This window comes from Mastacembelus armatus, chromosome 17 (genome assembly GCF_900324485.2).
Source record: "Mastacembelus armatus chromosome 17, fMasArm1.2, whole genome shotgun sequence".
Taxonomy (NCBI): Eukaryota; Metazoa; Chordata; class Actinopteri; order Synbranchiformes; family Mastacembelidae; genus Mastacembelus; species Mastacembelus armatus.
In genome coordinates this window covers 4,221,435-4,240,643 of record NC_046649.1, presented here as the reverse complement: position 1 = coordinate 4,240,643, position 19,209 = coordinate 4,221,435, and the positions used below count along the sequence as shown (strand labels likewise).

The 19,209-nt window shown below is 40.2% G+C and overlaps 1 protein-coding gene across 2 annotated transcripts in view; it reads right to left on the bottom strand.

Annotated features, from left to right (window-relative positions):
• The window catches only part of chd7 (chromodomain helicase DNA binding protein 7), a 71,245-nt gene that overhangs the window by 18,496 nt on the left and 33,540 nt on the right, over positions 1 to 19,209 (bottom strand). For both annotated transcript variants that reach the window (XM_026312655.2, XM_026312653.2), the window contains exons 5-22: positions 14,091 to 14,235; positions 12,919 to 13,050; positions 12,602 to 12,667; positions 9,387 to 9,442; positions 8,198 to 8,312; positions 7,706 to 7,789; positions 7,464 to 7,601; positions 6,700 to 6,821; positions 5,658 to 5,901; positions 4,681 to 4,857; positions 4,282 to 4,425; positions 4,053 to 4,151; positions 2,758 to 2,932; positions 2,457 to 2,673; positions 1,579 to 1,774; positions 1,178 to 1,345; positions 810 to 989; positions 575 to 685 (exon numbers count right to left, since the gene is read on the bottom strand). In XM_026312655.2, the coding sequence (XP_026168440.1) occupies positions 575 to 685; positions 810 to 989; positions 1,178 to 1,345; positions 1,579 to 1,774; positions 2,457 to 2,673; positions 2,758 to 2,932; positions 4,053 to 4,151; positions 4,282 to 4,425; positions 4,681 to 4,857; positions 5,658 to 5,901; positions 6,700 to 6,821; positions 7,464 to 7,601; positions 7,706 to 7,789; positions 8,198 to 8,312; positions 9,387 to 9,442; positions 12,602 to 12,667; positions 12,919 to 13,050; positions 14,091 to 14,235 (2,569 nt within the window). The remainder of the gene's footprint in view (positions 1 to 574; positions 686 to 809; positions 990 to 1,177; positions 1,346 to 1,578; positions 1,775 to 2,456; positions 2,674 to 2,757; positions 2,933 to 4,052; positions 4,152 to 4,281; positions 4,426 to 4,680; positions 4,858 to 5,657; positions 5,902 to 6,699; positions 6,822 to 7,463; positions 7,602 to 7,705; positions 7,790 to 8,197; positions 8,313 to 9,386; positions 9,443 to 12,601; positions 12,668 to 12,918; positions 13,051 to 14,090; positions 14,236 to 19,209) is intronic.

Sequence of the window (19,209 nt, the reverse complement as noted above, 5' to 3'; positions counted from 1 at the left end):
CCTTTAGTCGTGATGGTTAAGGTTAGTGGAAGGGACTGGGAAATGCAATACCTCTATGTGTCCTTGCATCTCTAGACAGACCCATGTATGTGTGTGAGCAATAGCCTAAGTGATATCTCTGTAGCCTCCAGGCATCTGTGCTCTGTTAAGTGGAGCTAAGCAGCTTACTCTTCTCTTGCTCAAACACACATGCAAGAGCAGGGAAACATGGGTAATTAAGAAAGAGAGGAGATTCCCAGCTGTCAATATTAATCTCTCTCTATGCTTCCCTCCTGTTCTTTCTCTTTCTTGGTCTGTCTCACTTTCCTCTTCCTAGCACTGACTAATTACCACTGCTAGTCCCCTTCCCATAAGGCAACAACACGAAGTGTGTGTACATTCTTTATATAGCTGTACAAACACTGAATTTGATACCACTGTTATGAGAACATGTTAGTTGCTCCTCACAAATTTAAATGGCTGCTTGAGGTTTCAGTCTTGTTTTTAGGTTTCAGGTTTTGTGATCAGCAGTGGTTAGGGGCTGCAGAATATGTTATGTCACATCTATAGAAACACAAATGTGTGCGTGTGTTACCCGTCCACTGATGGCATCCAGGTCCAGCTCAGCCTTCTTGGCCCATTTCTGCCAGAAGTCTGGATCCTCCAGAGATATGTCTGTTCGGTTACCTGTTGCGACAAAACTGGCCTGCAGACAGAGGAAAACATGTTGGTCAATAGCAGGCAACTATAGCTGTTTAGCCATTCTGACAAACATTACACACAATGTGATTAACAGAGAAGATTTGTGTCAGGTTGCCATACTTTTTTACCTTAGCAAATGTAGAGCCCTTGCCTTCAGACTCTATAGTGATAGTGTGGGTCCGTCTCTGGAGAATCTGGTCAATGTCTTCCTCACAGAACTTTGAGCCTTCATCTTCCTCATCCATTAAAGCACCGTATGCTCCCTTTCTCAGCAGGTCCTCTATCTCCTTCTTTGACAACTGCTGGACCTGGACCACAGAAGAAAATATTTAATTGAGCAAAAAAAGTATGCGTTTTCAAAGGACTAACATATGTACCCAAAGTGTGCGAATGAATGCTGATCATAGAGACTAGCCTTCTAAGACATGGACATTTTCTTAAAGGAAAAATTGGTTTACAGTTACTAATATAGACAGTGGACTGTGAGGAGTCTCACCCCACTGTTGGCATTCTCCCGTCCGCTCATGCTCTGCAGCACAGCCTTGTCCAAACCCAGCTTAAGACTAGCCTTATCGAACATTTCTCTCTCGTAGCTGTTCCTGGTGATCAAACGGTATATCTTGACCGCCTTGGACTGGCCAATACGGTGACATCTGGCTTGGGCCTGGGGGAGGGCAGATGCAGAGATTCAGAAATATTGTTCTTTGTACTGTACTTTTCTGTTCAGCCTACTGGAGTATATTCATCTGGAAGTGTGAGGTTACAGAATGGGAATACTGATATGGTCCAGTGACCTAAAGCATTCAAGACAGCCACCCTAAAGCTGGTCAGGATTCTGCATTACAATCACAATTATTATATAATTAAACTGCAGGTTAAATATATTGTGGTTTATACCTGTAGGTCATTTTGAGGATTCCAATCAGAGTCAAAGATGATGCAGGTATCTGCTGCAGTCAGGTTGATGCCAAGTCCTCCGGCTCTTGTACACAGCAGAAAGACAAAACGGTCCGAGTCTGGTCTAGAGAACCTGTCAATGGCTGCCTGCCGCAGGTTTCCACGAACTCTGCCATCTATACGCTCATAGGGGTATCTGGAAACAGAGTTGAAGAGCAGGTGTAAATTACTGCCATGCTGGCACCATTACTGGATAAATGAACACTGCAGTAGAGCTGCTCTAAGCAGTTTCTAAAGATCTTTATCTGGCCAAATGCTAATGGATTTCTATTAGCTAAAATAACCAGATATTTTTTTGCCTTGGTTCCTGCTGTTATGTCCACTTCAGCCTTCTGTTTCAAGGAAATTTTCATTTATGACAGCCTATTCTGAGATTTCACTGCATATGTCATTGAAAATTAGAACGCTTACAGCATGTTCATGACTGGACAGATACCAAGTCAGTCAAGAATATGTACTGTTAAACTGCTGCTTTATAAAAAGAGAACATCTGCTCAGACTTTGCAGTAGTTACCAATATTACAGAACAACATTGATTGGCACTAGAAAACCTGTACAGGACATTCCTGTCAGACTGGTATTTAGTAAAAAGTGCATGTATTCTTCTACCATGTACATTTTAGTACTCTGTGCACATATGAACAAAAATTTCTTTCAGGATGAGTTCATTTCTATCTTATAGCTTCAGATTGTAGCTTGGGCTGCTGTGTCATGCAGGCAAATGTAGTTGCTAGTTACAAATTTTTCCAGTTTTACAAGGTTTAAATCTTAGATCCATCACCATCTCACTCAACTATGCACTTTGCACTCAATCTCACCGTTTCTGTATGAGGTAGTCCTCCAGGATGTCCAGACAGCGAACCATCTGGCTGAACACCAGGACTCTGTGTCCACCAGCCTTCAGCTTGGGTAGAAGCTTGTCGATAAGCACCAACTTGCCAGCAGCTTGGATCATGGCCTGGAGGGCCATGTCCGGCATATCTGCTCCGCCACCGTGGGAGTCCTTGAACTCCTCAATGATCTTCTCTTCTGCTCCTAAATTAGCACCACCAATAATTAGGAAACGGGTTCATACTGCAATGTTATGTCACAGTTTTGGAAGCATGTGTGTGTGTGTACCATTAATGAGGTAGGGGTGGTTGCAGCATTTCCTCAGCTCCATCATGGTGTTTAGGAGGTTGGGAACACTGGCACCTCCGCCTCCACCCCCTCCAGCACCTCCCTTGGACAAGAAGGAGAAGTTCTTCTCCAGAATGGCCCGATAGTATTTCTTCTGGATGTTGGTCAGCTCCACCTGAAAACAGCAACAGTAAAGTAACTGTGTCTGCTGCTTGGAGCTTATCTTGGATAACACAGTTGCTACCTCTGGGTGTTTGACATAAAAATGTGTGCCCCCATGGCTATAACAGCAGTGGACATTAGGCAGCCAGTCAGTCTAATTACCAACCACAGACAGCTGTGGTCCCTGCTACTGCTGGGTGAGCTGTTGCTATGGTGACCTGAGCCCACAGTGGGAGGGGGAGTGACGACAGCTTTGTTTCCACCCAAACATGAAACAAATCTTTTCACAATTCACAAAAGAAGAAATAAAATAAATGCGAATTAGATGCATTTCCATCAGGGGCGCTAACATATGAGGGTGGTGTTGGTAACCTAGCAACCAACAAGCAAAGATAATGGAAACTGGACAGCAATTAATTATGCTTCAGCAAATTATACATTTATTAGCAGAACAGCTCGTGAGGCCATATTAAATGCTATAAAGAGAAGAAGAATTACTGAAATTTTGATGCAGGCACTAGCTGCAAGTGCATTACAACATCGATCCCCGTACATATGGGAAAGACGTAGTAAATGTTTCCGTATACATTTACCACTAGGTGACAGAGAACAGAATTTTCTACATTTTACATAGAACATGTACGTGTAGGTGCACAATTTTGGACACAGTCAATTTCTTCCATTTTGTTTTTTAATTGTCAGGATAGGTTAGAGTGGAGGTGCTGAACATTCCCGACAATACACACCTATTATAAACTTTGAAACCATCTTTAAAAATAAGCTTAAAACAACTATAATGTTGTGACCTGTTTAAATCATTTCTATGTTAAAGTATGGCAGCATGGACTGGCTCCAAAGATGGGTGAGGTGATGTCCTCATACATTTCAATGGAGAAATTCTTCACAATTTACATCAACATGGTAACTCACCACAGAAACTTAGCACACCATACCCGATCTAACTGCATGTCAAAAAATATATACTGTGCTCCTGTGCATTGCACGTCAGGCACAGGTAATTGTACTTTACACACATTTTTTATCATTTGAACAAATTCTAACAGGACTGGTTTAGAGAACATGTCTCTGAACTGTTGAATCCAGAGACATGAATCATCAGAGCACAGTCCCACCTCAATGATGGTCTCTTCCTTGGGGGCTAAGTTCTTCTCCACATCTTCTTTCAGCCTTCTCAGCATCATGGGCTTCAGAATGCCTTGCAACTTCTGAACCTGAGACACAGAGGCAACATTGATACTTCTTTGCATTGTAAATTTGTACACAGTGCTAAGTTTAAAAAAAGACCAATTTCTACTGCTACAGTAACAATTTGTTACTGTTGTTACTGTGTTGCTTGTTTACCTGTTCTTCAGTCTTAAGGTCTCCAAACTCAGTCATGAATGTCTGCTCAGACAGGAATCTCTCAGGCTCCAGAAAGTTAAGTAAGCTGAAAAGCTCCTCCACAGTGTTCTGGAGAGGAGTCCCTGTCAACAGAACTTTGTGCTCCTGGAGGATATAGCAGAGACAGAAAAGACACATCTAGAGTTTCTATAACAAATAAGAATGTCTACAGGATTTTAACCCCAGAAAAGAGAGGAGTTACATATTTGTCCAACTAACCAATCCCTTCTAGACAAAACATTTTTATTTCTATTAATTTGTAACAAGTACCTATTCCTAAATACTTTATATTTCTCGTCATTAATTACCACTATATCACATTAGAAAGACCATCACTTTCAAATGAAGGTGGTGACTCACCATGTCCATCATTTTGAGTCCTTCCAGTAGTTTGCAGTTTCGGTTTTTAAGGCGGTGTGCTTCATCTATCACCACACAACGCCACGGGATGCTGCGAAGCTCTGGACAGTCAGCCAGAATCATCTCAAAGGTTGTGATTACCGCATGGAACCGGTACACTCCCTTTATTATCTTACCCTGCATGGAAGAACCAAAGAGAAGGCATGGAATGTCAATAAGAATAACATAAAATCTCTGTGATACACGTTACAGCAATGGCCTCTTGGTCTCTCTCAGGTTACTGTATTGAAAGCTGGTCAAATACACTACAACACACCACAATAAAATATTTGACAGCTATCCCCATAGCTAGCCACAGCTTTGTAGAATGGAAGAGTTGTATAAGATGAAGAAAAGGAACAAGCAGCTAACAAAGACCCTGCTGCTGCTGCTGCTACTACTATCGTCTTCATAGTTTCACTATGGCAGAGGTTACTGTCAAAGACGTTAGAGTTGTAGAGCTTACAGTACATGGTTAAAGCTAAAGCAATATAAACAGTTTATACAGAAGAAGAGCAGTGTCCAAACCCTCCCGACTAAGGTGTTTAAATCTGCTGTCCCACACAGTATCTAATGCCCTCCATCTGCCATAAGCTCTACACAATATTGTCCTTTTTAAATTGTTAGGCCCTGGGTCATTTTCAAGACTACTGCTAAAAAAAAAAAATGACATAACCAAAATCTATTTTTATATAAACAAACTTTACTCAAGTATTAGTAATGAAGTACTGATTCATAAATCCTGATGTATAACAGTATGAATGACTTATAACACAAAATACAATGTCAGTGGCTTGACTTTTTAGCTCGATACTATATATTATAAAAATAATTCTGTTCTTAACCCACATCAGCTAATAATCCCAGGACAATCTCCAACAAATGGGAGTGGAGTTATTTATAAAGATATGTGAGCAGCTCTGTCTCATTTAGTTTACCTGTGTATCTCTGTAGTACATCTCGTAGGCCTGAATGGTTTTGCGGCTGGCCTGGCTGCCATGGTACACCACTGCATTGAGCTCGGTCCAGGTTCTGAACTCTCGTTCCCAGTTGGGGATGGTAGAAAGTGGGGCAATGACCAAGAATGGCCCCTCAATACCCTTCATGTAAATCTCATTGAGGAATGTAATGGACTGGATGGTCTTTCCTAGACCCATTTCATCAGCCAAGATACAGTTACGTCTGTGGAGGACAAAATATATGCATATACTGAGACGCTGAAGTGTGGACTTAATGTGGAGTGCAGATCCTACATAATTTGTATTTCAGTATCACTGAATTGTAAGACCTCAGTCGTGTCTATTTGCCAGGTACCAAAGACGAACTCGCCCGTGGCCCTGAATGTGCAGACTTTTACATGACATGCATGATCTAAGACAACTTCGCTAAAATCTGTTTTCCACTCCAGTGACCTAATGCTTTTAAGGATATTAAAACTATTGCAGCATACTGCTGGAAAAGTGTCATCCTACTTTACAAAGTGGCTTCACTTTTTGCATACTTTGTTTTTTTAATGTTTAATTTTAAATGGATAAACCTGTCTTTTTGCCTACCACTCTATACTCAATGAATTGCATTAAAACAACCCACAAAGGAAAAGCATGCTTAGAACCGTTTTCCAAAATTTGCTGAAACTGTTTTGAAAGATGTATTGGTTCAAATGTATGATCATTTTGAAGGATGTGATCCATGTTTTGTTCACCCCATATTATTTCAGTTCAATTAAACAGGTTAAATAAATACCGCAGGAGTCCAACAACAGCTCAGACTACATTTTCCAAAATGCTCACACGGCTGTAGCTAGGCATACCCAATAAAACTGTCAGCTGAGCAAATATTTAAAACATGGATGGGCTAGTGGGAAAACCTACATAGCACTATGTTACAGGGACACTTAAGATTATTAATGAGGTGGTATATGTACACACTGATGGCAGCAAGAACCAATTCTTACAAAAAAAAAAGTTATTGGTTACTTACGAATTATACCAGTTGAAAGTAAGCCAGTTGAGGCCTTCTAGCTGGTATTCCCTGAGTGCGTTGCCGTTCCTGTATTCCCTGGAGCTTTCTAGCCTTTTCCAGTCGGCTGCAGGAGGCCGATCCTAGACACAGAAATTATTTCAGGTTATTTAATGGCAGAGGTTTATTAATTCTTATCATCAGTGTAAAGATGCTGAGTTTTAGAGGGTTCTATGAACTCCAAGTCAAATTCTCACTCATTAGGATGATTGTCCTCTGGGGAAGATGAATGTCTCCCATAAATTGTCTAAAGCTTGAGGAGATATTTTTCTGTAAGTCCAACCAACCATCCCCTGAAAGAGTTTAGCTAAAAATGTAACTGCCTGCAAATACTGCCACCCCATGACCGAGCATTTATATGGCCCTTAAGGAGAAACAGTAGGCAGTAGTTAAATAGACGGACACAAAGAAATAAGTAATGGAGGGAATGATCACAGACAGTCAGCTGTTTCTGTTCAGCATTAAACACACTGTTAGTGGTTTGGCCTGGCCACAAGAGCAGGGTGTGTGTAAGACCACAAGAACGTGGCCTTGTAGAAAGCAGCTAAGGGAGCCGTAAATCTGGAGAAGGAAGGAGCCGGCAGCAGGCCAACACACATAAACAAACACACACGCCTACTGGGAGGAGGCTGGACCACAAATCGAGAGTGGGTGTATATCTCCGCACACGTGCGCACACACGCACGCACACGCGTGCGCACACACACACACAGAGAGCTACTTACCACTCTTTTAGTGTTAGGTGTGCGTGCTGTTATGCGTTCATATTCCTCTATCTTTGACTGGTCAATATCAGCCTTCAGTTCCCAGGTGGAGTCTTCATATGGCAGACTGCACCATTTCACCAAATATAAGGTCACCGTCTGCACACAAACACACACACAGTTTTGGTGAATGAGTATGTGTAAAGAGAAAAGAGAGGAAAAGACTCAAATCCATGAAATATGGAAGGAAGAGATTAAAGCACCTCTCCATTTTCATCTGTGCTCTCTGAAATGTCCAGAACACGATCTACCTCCACATAGTCTGGGTTAAAAGGCTCATCATCCATCTGGAGAGAAAGCAGGTGAGGTTTTACTGTTTAGCAGAAAGATAGATCTATGAAAAGTTCACTTACAGCATGTATTAGGTTGAGGTCAGATCACTTGCAGTGTGAGCATTTCATTTGTATTCTGTTTTGAACATTTACCATAACAAAATGTTTCAATTTCATTTTTGTGGTCCCTATTAAACAGGTTTTTTCTTGTGGCATTTATACAATTTTTGTGTGTACAGTCTGATCAGTCAGGCTCAGTTATTGTACAAGTGACGATCTGTCTGCAGAAAATTATAAATGTCCATTCGATGGAATAGGTTGAGCAGCATTTCTAAACTAAGTGATTTTAAGTTGTCAATTAGTTTGACCCTTGTATGTAGTTTCCTTGGTACAGTGTACGGTTGCTTAGAGCTTGGGCTTTACCTCGGTTATAAAGGTGTTGAGTTGTTGCTTGGCCTTAAACCTTTTGACCTTCTGATGGATTCTCTTGTCCTTCTCCAGCTCCTCCAGCTCTGCCCAGCGACAGTGGAGGTACGAACTAAGACGAGACACAAACACACCAAGGCCTCTCATATTAAAGCAAGAGAGTACAGCAGTTTTTGCAGCACAAAAGCTGATTATTCTTAACTGAGGGTAAATGTCAGCTCTCAGACTTTTGTATTAAAGTTCATTGCTTTACACCTGTTAATGTACTAAACTGGGTTTCCTTCCTTAGTGTCTTCAACAAATTCTGGGACTTTTTTCTTTTGGAAAAGTGAACTCAATTATCAACAGCTCCTGGTAAATTAACACACAAGGTGAACATAAAATACCTATTACACAATTCTTTGTTTTAATCATTTTATGTGCTTTTTTCAAGATCATGGACAGACGAGGGGAGCCAGCACCAAAAAGTCAGCAGCTGCACCTGAACTACCGATGTCTCTTCCTGCTAACTGAGCCCCCATCATAAGCAGTCACCTATCGCAGCAGTCCCTACAATAGTTTTAACCTTTAAGTGGTTCCTTTCAATAGAATAGCTGCCACTTTCTATGCCTTCTATAAGAAACCTGAGATCTGGACTGACAACTGGACAAAACAACATTTATATAGACACCCTTGAACTCAGACACTAATGGAAATATCAGCAGATTAACTGATAATGAAAATAATTTCATGCAGCCCCTAGTCCCAAGAATCAATAGAGATTAGTGTGCTAGTTACTGCTGGATGTAAATTAAGACGGTTCAACACAGTTCAATGTAACTATGGTCTATATACACCGGAATGAAGTATGTGCCAGCTGAATAATTGACCATATTGACAAAAATGGCTAAAAATACCCATGTATACAAACTGATACTACCACTAGTTTTACTGATTCAACAGTTGATCTGTTGCACAAACAAGTGGTCCACCTCACAGAAAAAAAAAAAAAAAAGAAAAGGTTTTCAGACAGAATTAGTTTGAGCTCTTCACACTTACAGACCCATACACACCCTGGAGTGTGGTTGTGCACGTGTGTGCCCATGGGTGTATGCGTCTGTTGAAAATAGGTCTTAAAAAAGAAAATGTCCTGCTGTGAAAGACAAAAGAGGTGGAGAGAGAGAAATAGAACTAGGGTGTTACTCACAAGCCCTTGAACTTGACGTAAAACTCCTCCACCTCCACTTCCTCCCCTGACTCCAGCTGAAAAGAAAAAAAAGGTTAATAATCACTGCAAATATAGCAACTGCATGGTGAAAGAGCAGAAGTGGCTCATCATTGTTATACAACGTGCATGAATTAGTGAAGTGGCACAGAAGTCTGCACACCAGTTTCACACTGGCATATCAGGCATCACGGGATCTCATTCTGCTTCACATCCTCTTACTGAAGCAAAGTATTGTTTCATTCGTCTCTCTCAGTATTGCAACTATTTAATGTTTTGGGTAACCCAAAAGGCCAAATATGAATAAATCTAGAGGAAACAAAGTTCGAAAATTTTAATGGTTTAATTCAGATTCAGAGTTCAAATTCGACATGCAAATCAACTGTTTGTCAGAGCTAGTTTCTTCCAGCTTAGGGGTTTACCGTAAACAGAAATCTTGTCTATCTTTTAGTGATCTAGAGACAGTTATTCATGCCTTCATTTCAACAAGGCTTGATTATTGTAATGCTTAATATGCTGGTGTTAACCAGTTTTCCCTTTCACGTTTGCAACTGGTTCAAAATGCTGCAGCCCGCTTCTTAATGTGGAAGAAAAAGAGGGAGCATATCACCCCCATCTTAGCACATTGGTTACGAGTTAAAATTCAGGATTGAGTACATGTTTTAACATTTGTATTTAAAGCCTTGCATGGTCTGGCTCCAGTTTACCCAGAGATCCCTTAGATCATCCTCAGATAATTTATTAGCCGCCCCATTGTGTTGATTGAAATCTAAAGGTGATAGCGCCTTTTCTGTATTAGCCCCTAAGCTTAGGAAGTCTTTACCTCAGTCTGTCAGCTTATCTTCTTCTTTAGTTGCATTCAAATTGTCATTGAAAATATATTTATTTTCTCAGGCCTATTTATTTTTGTTGGATATGTTGGTCTTAGTGAATTAAACTTCTTCCCGTTTTCGGCACACGGCCGAACAACACATACCCAAATTAAACTAGCTGTTGTCTTTACATTTTAAGGGTTATATTGATGACCTTGGTGTCATTTGAAGGAAACGCTTTCCAGTTTACTATTGCACGCTGTAAAATATGAAATATGACTCCCCTCCCCCTCTAGCTTCGCCCTTTGCATGCCGACCGTTGTCACGGCAACTTACTGTAGCAGTGGGGGCCGTTTAAATCCCCCATACCCTTCGTCAGCTATACAGTAAGATACATGGCTGGAGTTTCATTGGCTACAAGATATGTCAGTCATCATTGCCAAACAATGTGACTGGCTGATTCTACTGTCATTAGAAGTTGTCCTATCCCCCTAACTGGGATTTGCTCTCAGTGGTGATTCCTATTGGTTTCATGCTTACGCTGTTAAACATAACAAGCAAGATTGATTGAGGGCTCCCGTGCTTCACAGAAGTTTGCTATGTCAATCTTTATTGAATAAACGACGAAATTAACCGTAAAACAAACTGGATTAAAACCTTTCCTGAGGTGGTTTTATGGATTTACTCTGTGATAATAGGTCTTTTGGACTAAAAGCACTATGCACTATGTTCCCTGGATTCTAACAAATAAAAAGATATGCAATACTCGATGTTTCAGTAGATTTATGAAGTAAGACGACAGTAAAGGTAAGAACTAGCGTTTTTCCAATATTTGTACTGCTGTTAAACCTTAAACTAGTTGCTGTGATAATTCAATCCTAAATTGCTTTATACCATTTGAATCGTGAGACTTTCTCCTTTCATTTGATATATACACTACTCACAAAAAGTTAGGGATATTCAACTTTCAGGTGAAATTTATGGAAAATGTAAAAAGTTCATACTACAGTGATATTATATCATGAAAGTAGGGCATTTAAGTAGAAGTATGCAATGGTAATTTCTTCATCTCAAACAAAAGCTAAAAACAGTTGTGGGTATACCACAAAAAATTTCAATGTCTCAATAACTTGTCAATTTGTGTCGTTTTGGTCTCATGATGTCAAAATGTGAACAGCATGATGAAGAGGACTGTTTAAATACGAACTGTCATTGAACCAGAACATTTAGTGGTCGATGGTCATGGATCAGACACTTGTGATTTTTGTGGTTAATCACCTTCTTAGAGAACAGCATGTTATGCAATAAGTACTGAAACATTGAACAGTTGGACATGTGCATTCAAAAGTTTAGAGAAGGTCAAATTAAGTTCAGCTGTAAAGGTTATAGCACATTTTAGGTGCATTCTGAAATTCTGAAAGTCAAATATCCCTAACTTTTTGTGAGTAGTGTAGTTTGTCAGACTATTTAAATTTGTCTGACAATCTTTTTTAATAAATCTAAAAATACAATTTTTAACTAAGAAGTTTTAAGGTGTTGGTTTACATTTTTAATTTTGTACTTTTTATCATTGTACTGTGTTACTGTGAAGCACCTTGATCAGCATTAATGTTGTTTAAAGGTGCTATATAAATAAAAATGACCTTAACCTTAATGTTTTAATGGATTTTTTTTTTTGGAGAAAAAGTATAAACGAATTCAACTTTAACTTTCAAACCAGATTAGTATAAAATTGATATTTCAAATGTGGCAAAAAATAAATATACAAACTGTGAAAAATCACGTAACTTTTATGTATGTTTGTTTCCCATCCATTGTGTATGAAAAAAAAAAAAAAAAGTTTCCATTGCGCACGCACGCGCGCACGCACACGCAAACTGTAATGCCATGAATCATCAATCACACACGCCCTGCCTGAGGAAATGCTAGTTTGGTGTCTGGCGTAGCTAGCTTTGTGGTTTTGGCTGCGAGCCAAGCTCAGGGTCAGCTCTGAATGGAAGTGTATGAATGTGTGTACATACATGGGGTGGTGACCTAGTGGCAGCTGGCTAGCAAGGGAAAGTTGGAGGTAACTGTATGTGGACGCATGTGTTGGCTCAGGGATGAGCTTTCTTTCGACAAGCCATTTTAAACAAAGTCAGCTATGCACATGCACACACAGTCAATCAGATGAATGTACGCTATTGCGTGCTAAGAGCACCAAGCACACACACTAAATGAGAACACTTGTCTCTGCTTACCAAGTAAAGTGAGTGTTGTGTGAGTGTGTGTCTGTAGTTTACTTAAGCCAACTGTGGAGTGGCTAATAAGATGTTAAAGATGAATCTGACTATGGAGTGCACGTGTGCACATTTCTTTGCATGACTCTCCCTCTGTGCATCTGACCTGTTTTTTGGAGGTGCGTAGGCCCATGATCTTCTCCACAACAGGCCCTTCAGCTTCAGCCACATCCTGGTAAAACACAAAATAACAGTTTTGTAGCTTCATCCAGCCTGTCAAATGTTTTGAAATCACCAGACTGATCCAGGTGCTCATACTAAATCTCTCTTAAACCATACAACCTACATTACCAGAGTTTCGAACCTGGGCACTTGGTCATTACACTTATAGAAGCTATATAAATATGTAAGTATATTGAGCCCTATCATATTTAGGGATTTTTCACTTCAGACTTTGGCCATAGGCTGTAAACCAAACTGTACCTGTTGTTGGGATGATGAAGATGGGGATTTTGGTGCTGATGAGTCTTCTCCACTGTCGTCGTCATCAGAAATTCTAAACTCCAGATCCTCAGTGTACCTCTTCCTCTTTACCTGACGGCTGGAACGACGTTTCTGATGGACATAGAAAGCAATGAAAGATATTTACATCCCACCTAATCCAACTATGGTTTTGGGAAACATCCAATGTAACTATTGGATAATTTCACACAGTCACAGTTATTTTTCATGTATTTACCTTTTTTTTTTTAAACAAACATTGAAATATTATGCATCTAAAAAGGCAAGTCACTTAACAAAAACAAACCATCACATTTTGTACTATATTGAACAACATAAAATAAGAGAGAAGAAACTACAGGGTGTACTGTATGTGCTTTTCATTCTCCAAGCCAGACTTTATTTCCATTATTCATTATTCTGTTCCATATGGTCCAGTATGTTATCCATATTGACTTTGAAGAAAACATCAACCAATTTGTTGGGCTGAAAATGTTGCCAACTAATAAGGCTGTGGAAAAACCTGCTGTAGCAGGCTGTCGTGAACAGGACATACTGCTGCTGAGGTCTTTTCCTATTTGAATGAGAGCCACGACTCTTTGTGCAGCTAATAGCCAGATGCTACTCTGTTTACATGGCTCACATAATTAAACTGCCACATAAAAATGGATCTGATTGAGGAGAAATGTAGTGCAGTGCTGATTGTTCCCCAAAACAGCATGTTCCATACCTAACCGGCACTTATAAAGCATACATTTTCCATACAGATCATTTTAACTGCTAAGTTGGAGGTGGAAAAACATTTGAAAATTATATTGAAAATGCAAAGCCTATTTAAAAATATATCCAGTAACTAAAAAGGTTTTGGTGATGCATAATGTGGCCTTGGCATAGGGGCCTGTGTGGTCAGTTTGTCAACAAGGCAAAAACAGTAGACGCCTGCTGGCTATGTGCCTTTTATTCTCAACAGGCTTGGTCACTGCAGAACCTGCAATGATTTTATGGTCTTCTGCTTTTTTTGTTAGGCTTCTGGGAGCAGTGCTCCAATTCAATAGCAGCCCTGACTTTGTATACTTCCTGGAGTTGAGTGCTTCCTGAAGGTTGGAACAAGCTCTAAAATCTACTACATACTTTTCCATGTATGTGTACTGTACCTGTACACCATCATCTTCTTCTTCTTCTGGAGGTGAGGAAGTTGGAGACTTCACCTCCACATCATCGCTGACTGATGACTCTCTCTTCCTCTTAGAATCCTTCTTAGCAGCACTAGTCCCGCCTTCCAACTCCACCTTCTTACTGCTGTAAGGAAAAAGAAAAAAACTTTAAACTACACCATAGAGAAAATGTGTAAAATGTCAGACTTTGAATGTCTCTTTTACATACTATAAGGCATTAAATGTGTGTGCGTGCATGTGTGCACACACATCTGTCTGTCCCAGGGTGAGCACCATGTTTGATTTACCCATTTAGAAATCATTAGTGTGCCTCAGGCTCTGGCACACAGGGGGTTAATATGATGAAAGATTGCAAGGAGGCAGAGGGAGCAGGATAGATAAAGGAACAGAGGAAGAGAAGCAGTGAGGGAGTGAGAAAGGGAGACAGGCAGACTGACAGGGGGACTGAGAAATAGAGAAGCTCAGAGAGGAGGGGAAGGGGCTGAGAGGTCCCCCAGGCCTCCTCCAATCTCTGGCATGGAAAGCAAGAGGAGCTGGCTTTATCTGTAAGTGTTTGTACATACACAAAATAAAGGAAAGCAAGAGGACATACAACATCCCTCTTATATCTCTCACACACTAAGAACTCAATTTCTAATATTAAATAAAATTATATTGCAAAGGCAATTTTTAAAAAAAAATGCAGATTTTCAAATAACCAATGCTGCTGGCAACCAAATCAAGTTTAGAATCTGCTTACTGAATCCTCAAATACACTTAAATCCATTACCATTTAGTGTAAAACATTCGCAAGAAACCTGTGGTTACAACCCTTTAACCTGAAAATTGGATCAGCATCAGAAGATATGAAATTCAGATCAAATCTATATATCATACAGGAAAAAAAAAAAAAAAAACTACCTTTTGTACTTTTTACTTCATCTTGGTAAAAATACCAACAGTCCCTAGAAATTTGGGGGATGTTCAGAGATCAACCAATGTATGTTTTTCTCTGGACAATGCCAATGCCCATTTTTAGAAATCGGGGCAGCTGATGGCTGATGCTGACTTTTTTTTTTTTTTTTTAAAAAGAGTTAGGCCAATCCACATCTTTCAGTTTTGATCTGATTTTGATACATAACCGCTGATATCGATGCAGATTCTGATACAGGAGCTCTTTCTAATTTTATTTCATCAGTATTGTTATTGGTATTGTGCTTAAGGTTAACAAAAGGATGTGAAAGACAGTGGTGGGTTATTATGGAGGCCCAAAGTACTCAAAATTAAATAAATGAATAGAACGAAATTGCGAAATAATGCAACAAATCTTTGCAAATCAAGGCCAGGAGGTTCGGACCAGTTGCTAATATCAGATGAGCAAATTCTGTTAATATCAGACCCAATACAGATACAGGATCGGATCAGGCCCATCTCTCTCTCTTTTTTTTTTGGGTGATATGTTAAGTCTGTATGTTTCTTTTACTGGGTATTAGCATATTCTGTCTAAACATTGGCTGATTCTATGATCAGACTTTTCGGGGTGCTTGGCTGCTAAGCAGCATTTGACATTTATACAGAACCTTGCACCCAGTGCTCCCTCTGGCATCTACATTCTGCTTTCTCCCCTTGTCTCCTCCCCTCTCCCTGTTTGTGCTGTCAACCAAATAGCAAACTTAACATTCAAATACAGAATTTCTAATCTGATAAGAGTTATGAATTGACACATATTGATTTATGACATGATTATAATTGAATATTAGGTTGCTGTGGGAAATGCTGTCAGGTAATGTCATTTTGACCTCACTTTCTCACCTGAACCTGGTTGTTGTACATATATAAAAAAATTTAAAATAAAAATTATATAAATCTTTGTTGTGTAAAAAAATAAATAGACCTACACAGGCTTTAAGCATCAACGCAGCTGATTCTGAACACAGTATTCCATTAATTAAAAGCAAGAAGGTGTACAATGTCAATAAACTGGAAAATTTGGAACCATCCTAAACTAGAGCTGGGTCTTGATTGCCACGAATGCGCCTGTCTGTTAATTGGCTTAATATACCAAGTCGCCATCCAACGCAGATTATGTTAGAAATTGTAAAAAAAAACAAACAAACAAAAAACAAACAAACTACCTCCATTAATTGGTCAACCTCTACATACTCACACTAGGTACAGTCGCCTTGTACCATGCTTGAGTATCACCCTCCCAACTACCCCACATTGACACTTCTGCACAACATGCTAACATCACCATAAAGCAACTTTTGCATTGAAGAGAAGCGCTTCTGCATAGCACAATAGAGCTCATGATTTAATTTAACCTGTGACTTATGAGAAGCCATTCTGAGTGTGGTTAATCACACAAGAAGTCCACCTTTTTGATCCATCCCAAGCATGGTACAGAAAGATCACACTAAAACAAACTTGCAACAACAAAGACTGACTCACTACAGAAGGGTCACCATTTTGTTAATCTTCAAGAAATTCCTAAAAATCATATTCAAATAATCATAATCTGTCTGTAGAAGTACATTTTGGCAGCAAAAATGTAAACATTTAGGTCAGAAAGAGATAATCTGCTCTACTAACTTACTATAACATAAAATGTACATCATGTACAACAGTTGTGCATCACTCCTAGTGTGAGTGTGTACTGCCTCAATTCTTGCCTTCTCCAATACCGTATGCCTGGATCTCTCTCTCAGCTTCACTGTGCCTATGTTGCTCATCCACTCTCCCTATGTCTCTTGCCCCCTCTCTGTCCCTGGGGCCCTTCTCCTTTCATCCTCATGCCAAGAGCAATCACCATCTCCGTGGTAACGGCTGGTCATGTGACCTGCACCTGTTCCTCTGGCTGGTCGCCACACACTGCAGCCATCTGGCCACACACACATGCATGTACACACACACACACACACACACACACACACACACACACACACACACACACACACACACACACACACACACACACACACACACACACACACACACACACACACTTCTCTACTTGGCTGCCTTCTCCCCTCTCTTCCTCCTGGCTCCTTCATGGCCTCACTACACTTCTCAATCGCTACTCACCCCTCCAACTTTTTATGCTCAGTCCATTGCTTCCTCTTCTTCCTCTGCTGTCTTAACACCACAGCCGTCTTCTCCAACAATCCATCTTTTGTTTTTCTGTCTACTTTGGTGTTACCCATATGCTTGAGCTTTTTGGACAAATTCATTTGTGTGACAATAACCTCATAAGATCACTGGTTTGCATTAAAAATCTTCTGCTAAATATGCTGCTTCTGTGTAGCAGTATCACATCATTAGATCGATCGTAAACCTGTACTTACAAGTTCACTCGTGTTTCATTAATCAAATGCATGTTAAGTTGCTGAACACAGTTATTTCTGCTCTTATATTTCCTCTTGATTTTGATGACTATTTTGATAAACACAGATTTCAGCTGTATCTGACAACAGGTAAGATGATGCTAGCTCTGAATATCCAAATAGCTAATTAGCATATGCTTTAGAACTATCTGACTAATTCAAGCACCTGGAGGCAAGCTATTTGATACAGTCAACTACATGTGCCAGGCCTGACACTGACCAAAATAAGCTTGCCTTCTCCAGTACCGTATGCCTACCGTATCTCTCTCTCAGCTCCACTGTGCCTATGTTGCTCATCCACTCTCCCTATGTCTCTTGCCCCCTCTCTGTCCCCACTCACTTGATTGTCCAACATTTTGTCTGGTTAACTGCTGACCAATGTGTATACATTTTATTAAACCCTTTGCACCTCATGTTATTGTTAGTGATTTATCATAGTATACTTAAGGTGTTAATGTAGTGGATTTAGAGATTTCACTTGCCATTTGTATGTTTTATTTCTATTCCTTCCTGTTAAACTGGATTAATAATACCTCTTTTACATTATATAGTTTTAGCACTACTCAGCTCTACTTGATTCAGTTTTGATCATTTTCCATTACAATTGAGTACCACCTCAACGTGGGCCGGGGTTGTCAAAAGACGGCAGCCTGAAACTGCTGTGATGTCCTTTATATGCGACACTCATATGACCACGGTGTTTTGAGAGTAGCGTTACCCATTTTGCCGCTAAAGACTAAAAATGTAAAAAACGGTCGCTGTTGCAGTTGGACATTGTGCTCATGACTCTTCTAGTGATGTCACTCCCTTAGGCAGTCGTGGCCTAACGGCAATGGTAACCTGAAAATTGCAGGTTCGAGTCTCAGGTCCGGCAGGAATTGTCGGTGGCACCGAGTGAATAGCCAGTGCCCTGTCCACCTTCAATACCACAACTGAGGTGAGACCCTTGAGCAAGGCACCAGACCTGCCCCAACTGCTCCCCGGGCACCGCAGCATGCCCACCGTGTGTGTGCACGGTGTGTGTGTTCACTGGGTTTTCAATTGGATGGGTTAAATTCCGAGTATGGGTCACCATACTTGGCCATATGAGTCACTTTCACTGTCCAATCGGTGGCCGTCAGTCTGTTGACATCACACATAACATGCTGGGAAACTCGGCTGAGGAGGTACTAAAAAAAAAAGTACCTGATACACCAGGTACTATCCTGTAATGGAAAACCCAAAAAAATAAAAATCGAGTAGAGCTGAGTAGTCCTAGTGGAAAAGCCTCATAAGCTGCCAGTCTACCACATGCTGTTTCAGAGTTACCTTTCACACTAGATTAAATGCATTTTATTGTTGAAAGACAGTCATAATGCCCTGTTAGGTGATAAGGGGAGAGTTACGAATTCACTTACATTTTGAAATTGAACGAGTGAAGTGGATCAGTGTGATACAGTGCGCACTCTGTGTGTTCTTGACTGTGTGAGCTTATATGATACTTCATAGTAAATCCCTGTAAAGTGGCTAATGTTTAGTTGTAAATTTCTTCATTATTTTACTTTGTTCCAGAGAGAGAGAGAGACAGAGGGAATATATGGGCTGTGAATTGTTACCACAAAGCTAATTGAGACACGTTCTGTTACCAGATGTATACCAGTATTGAGAACTGCGGTGGTGAAGTTTGCTGACTATTGTGGCAGTTCCTGTGTGTTCAGCCATTAAAGGAGTGTGTTGTAGCCAAAGAAACAATATTT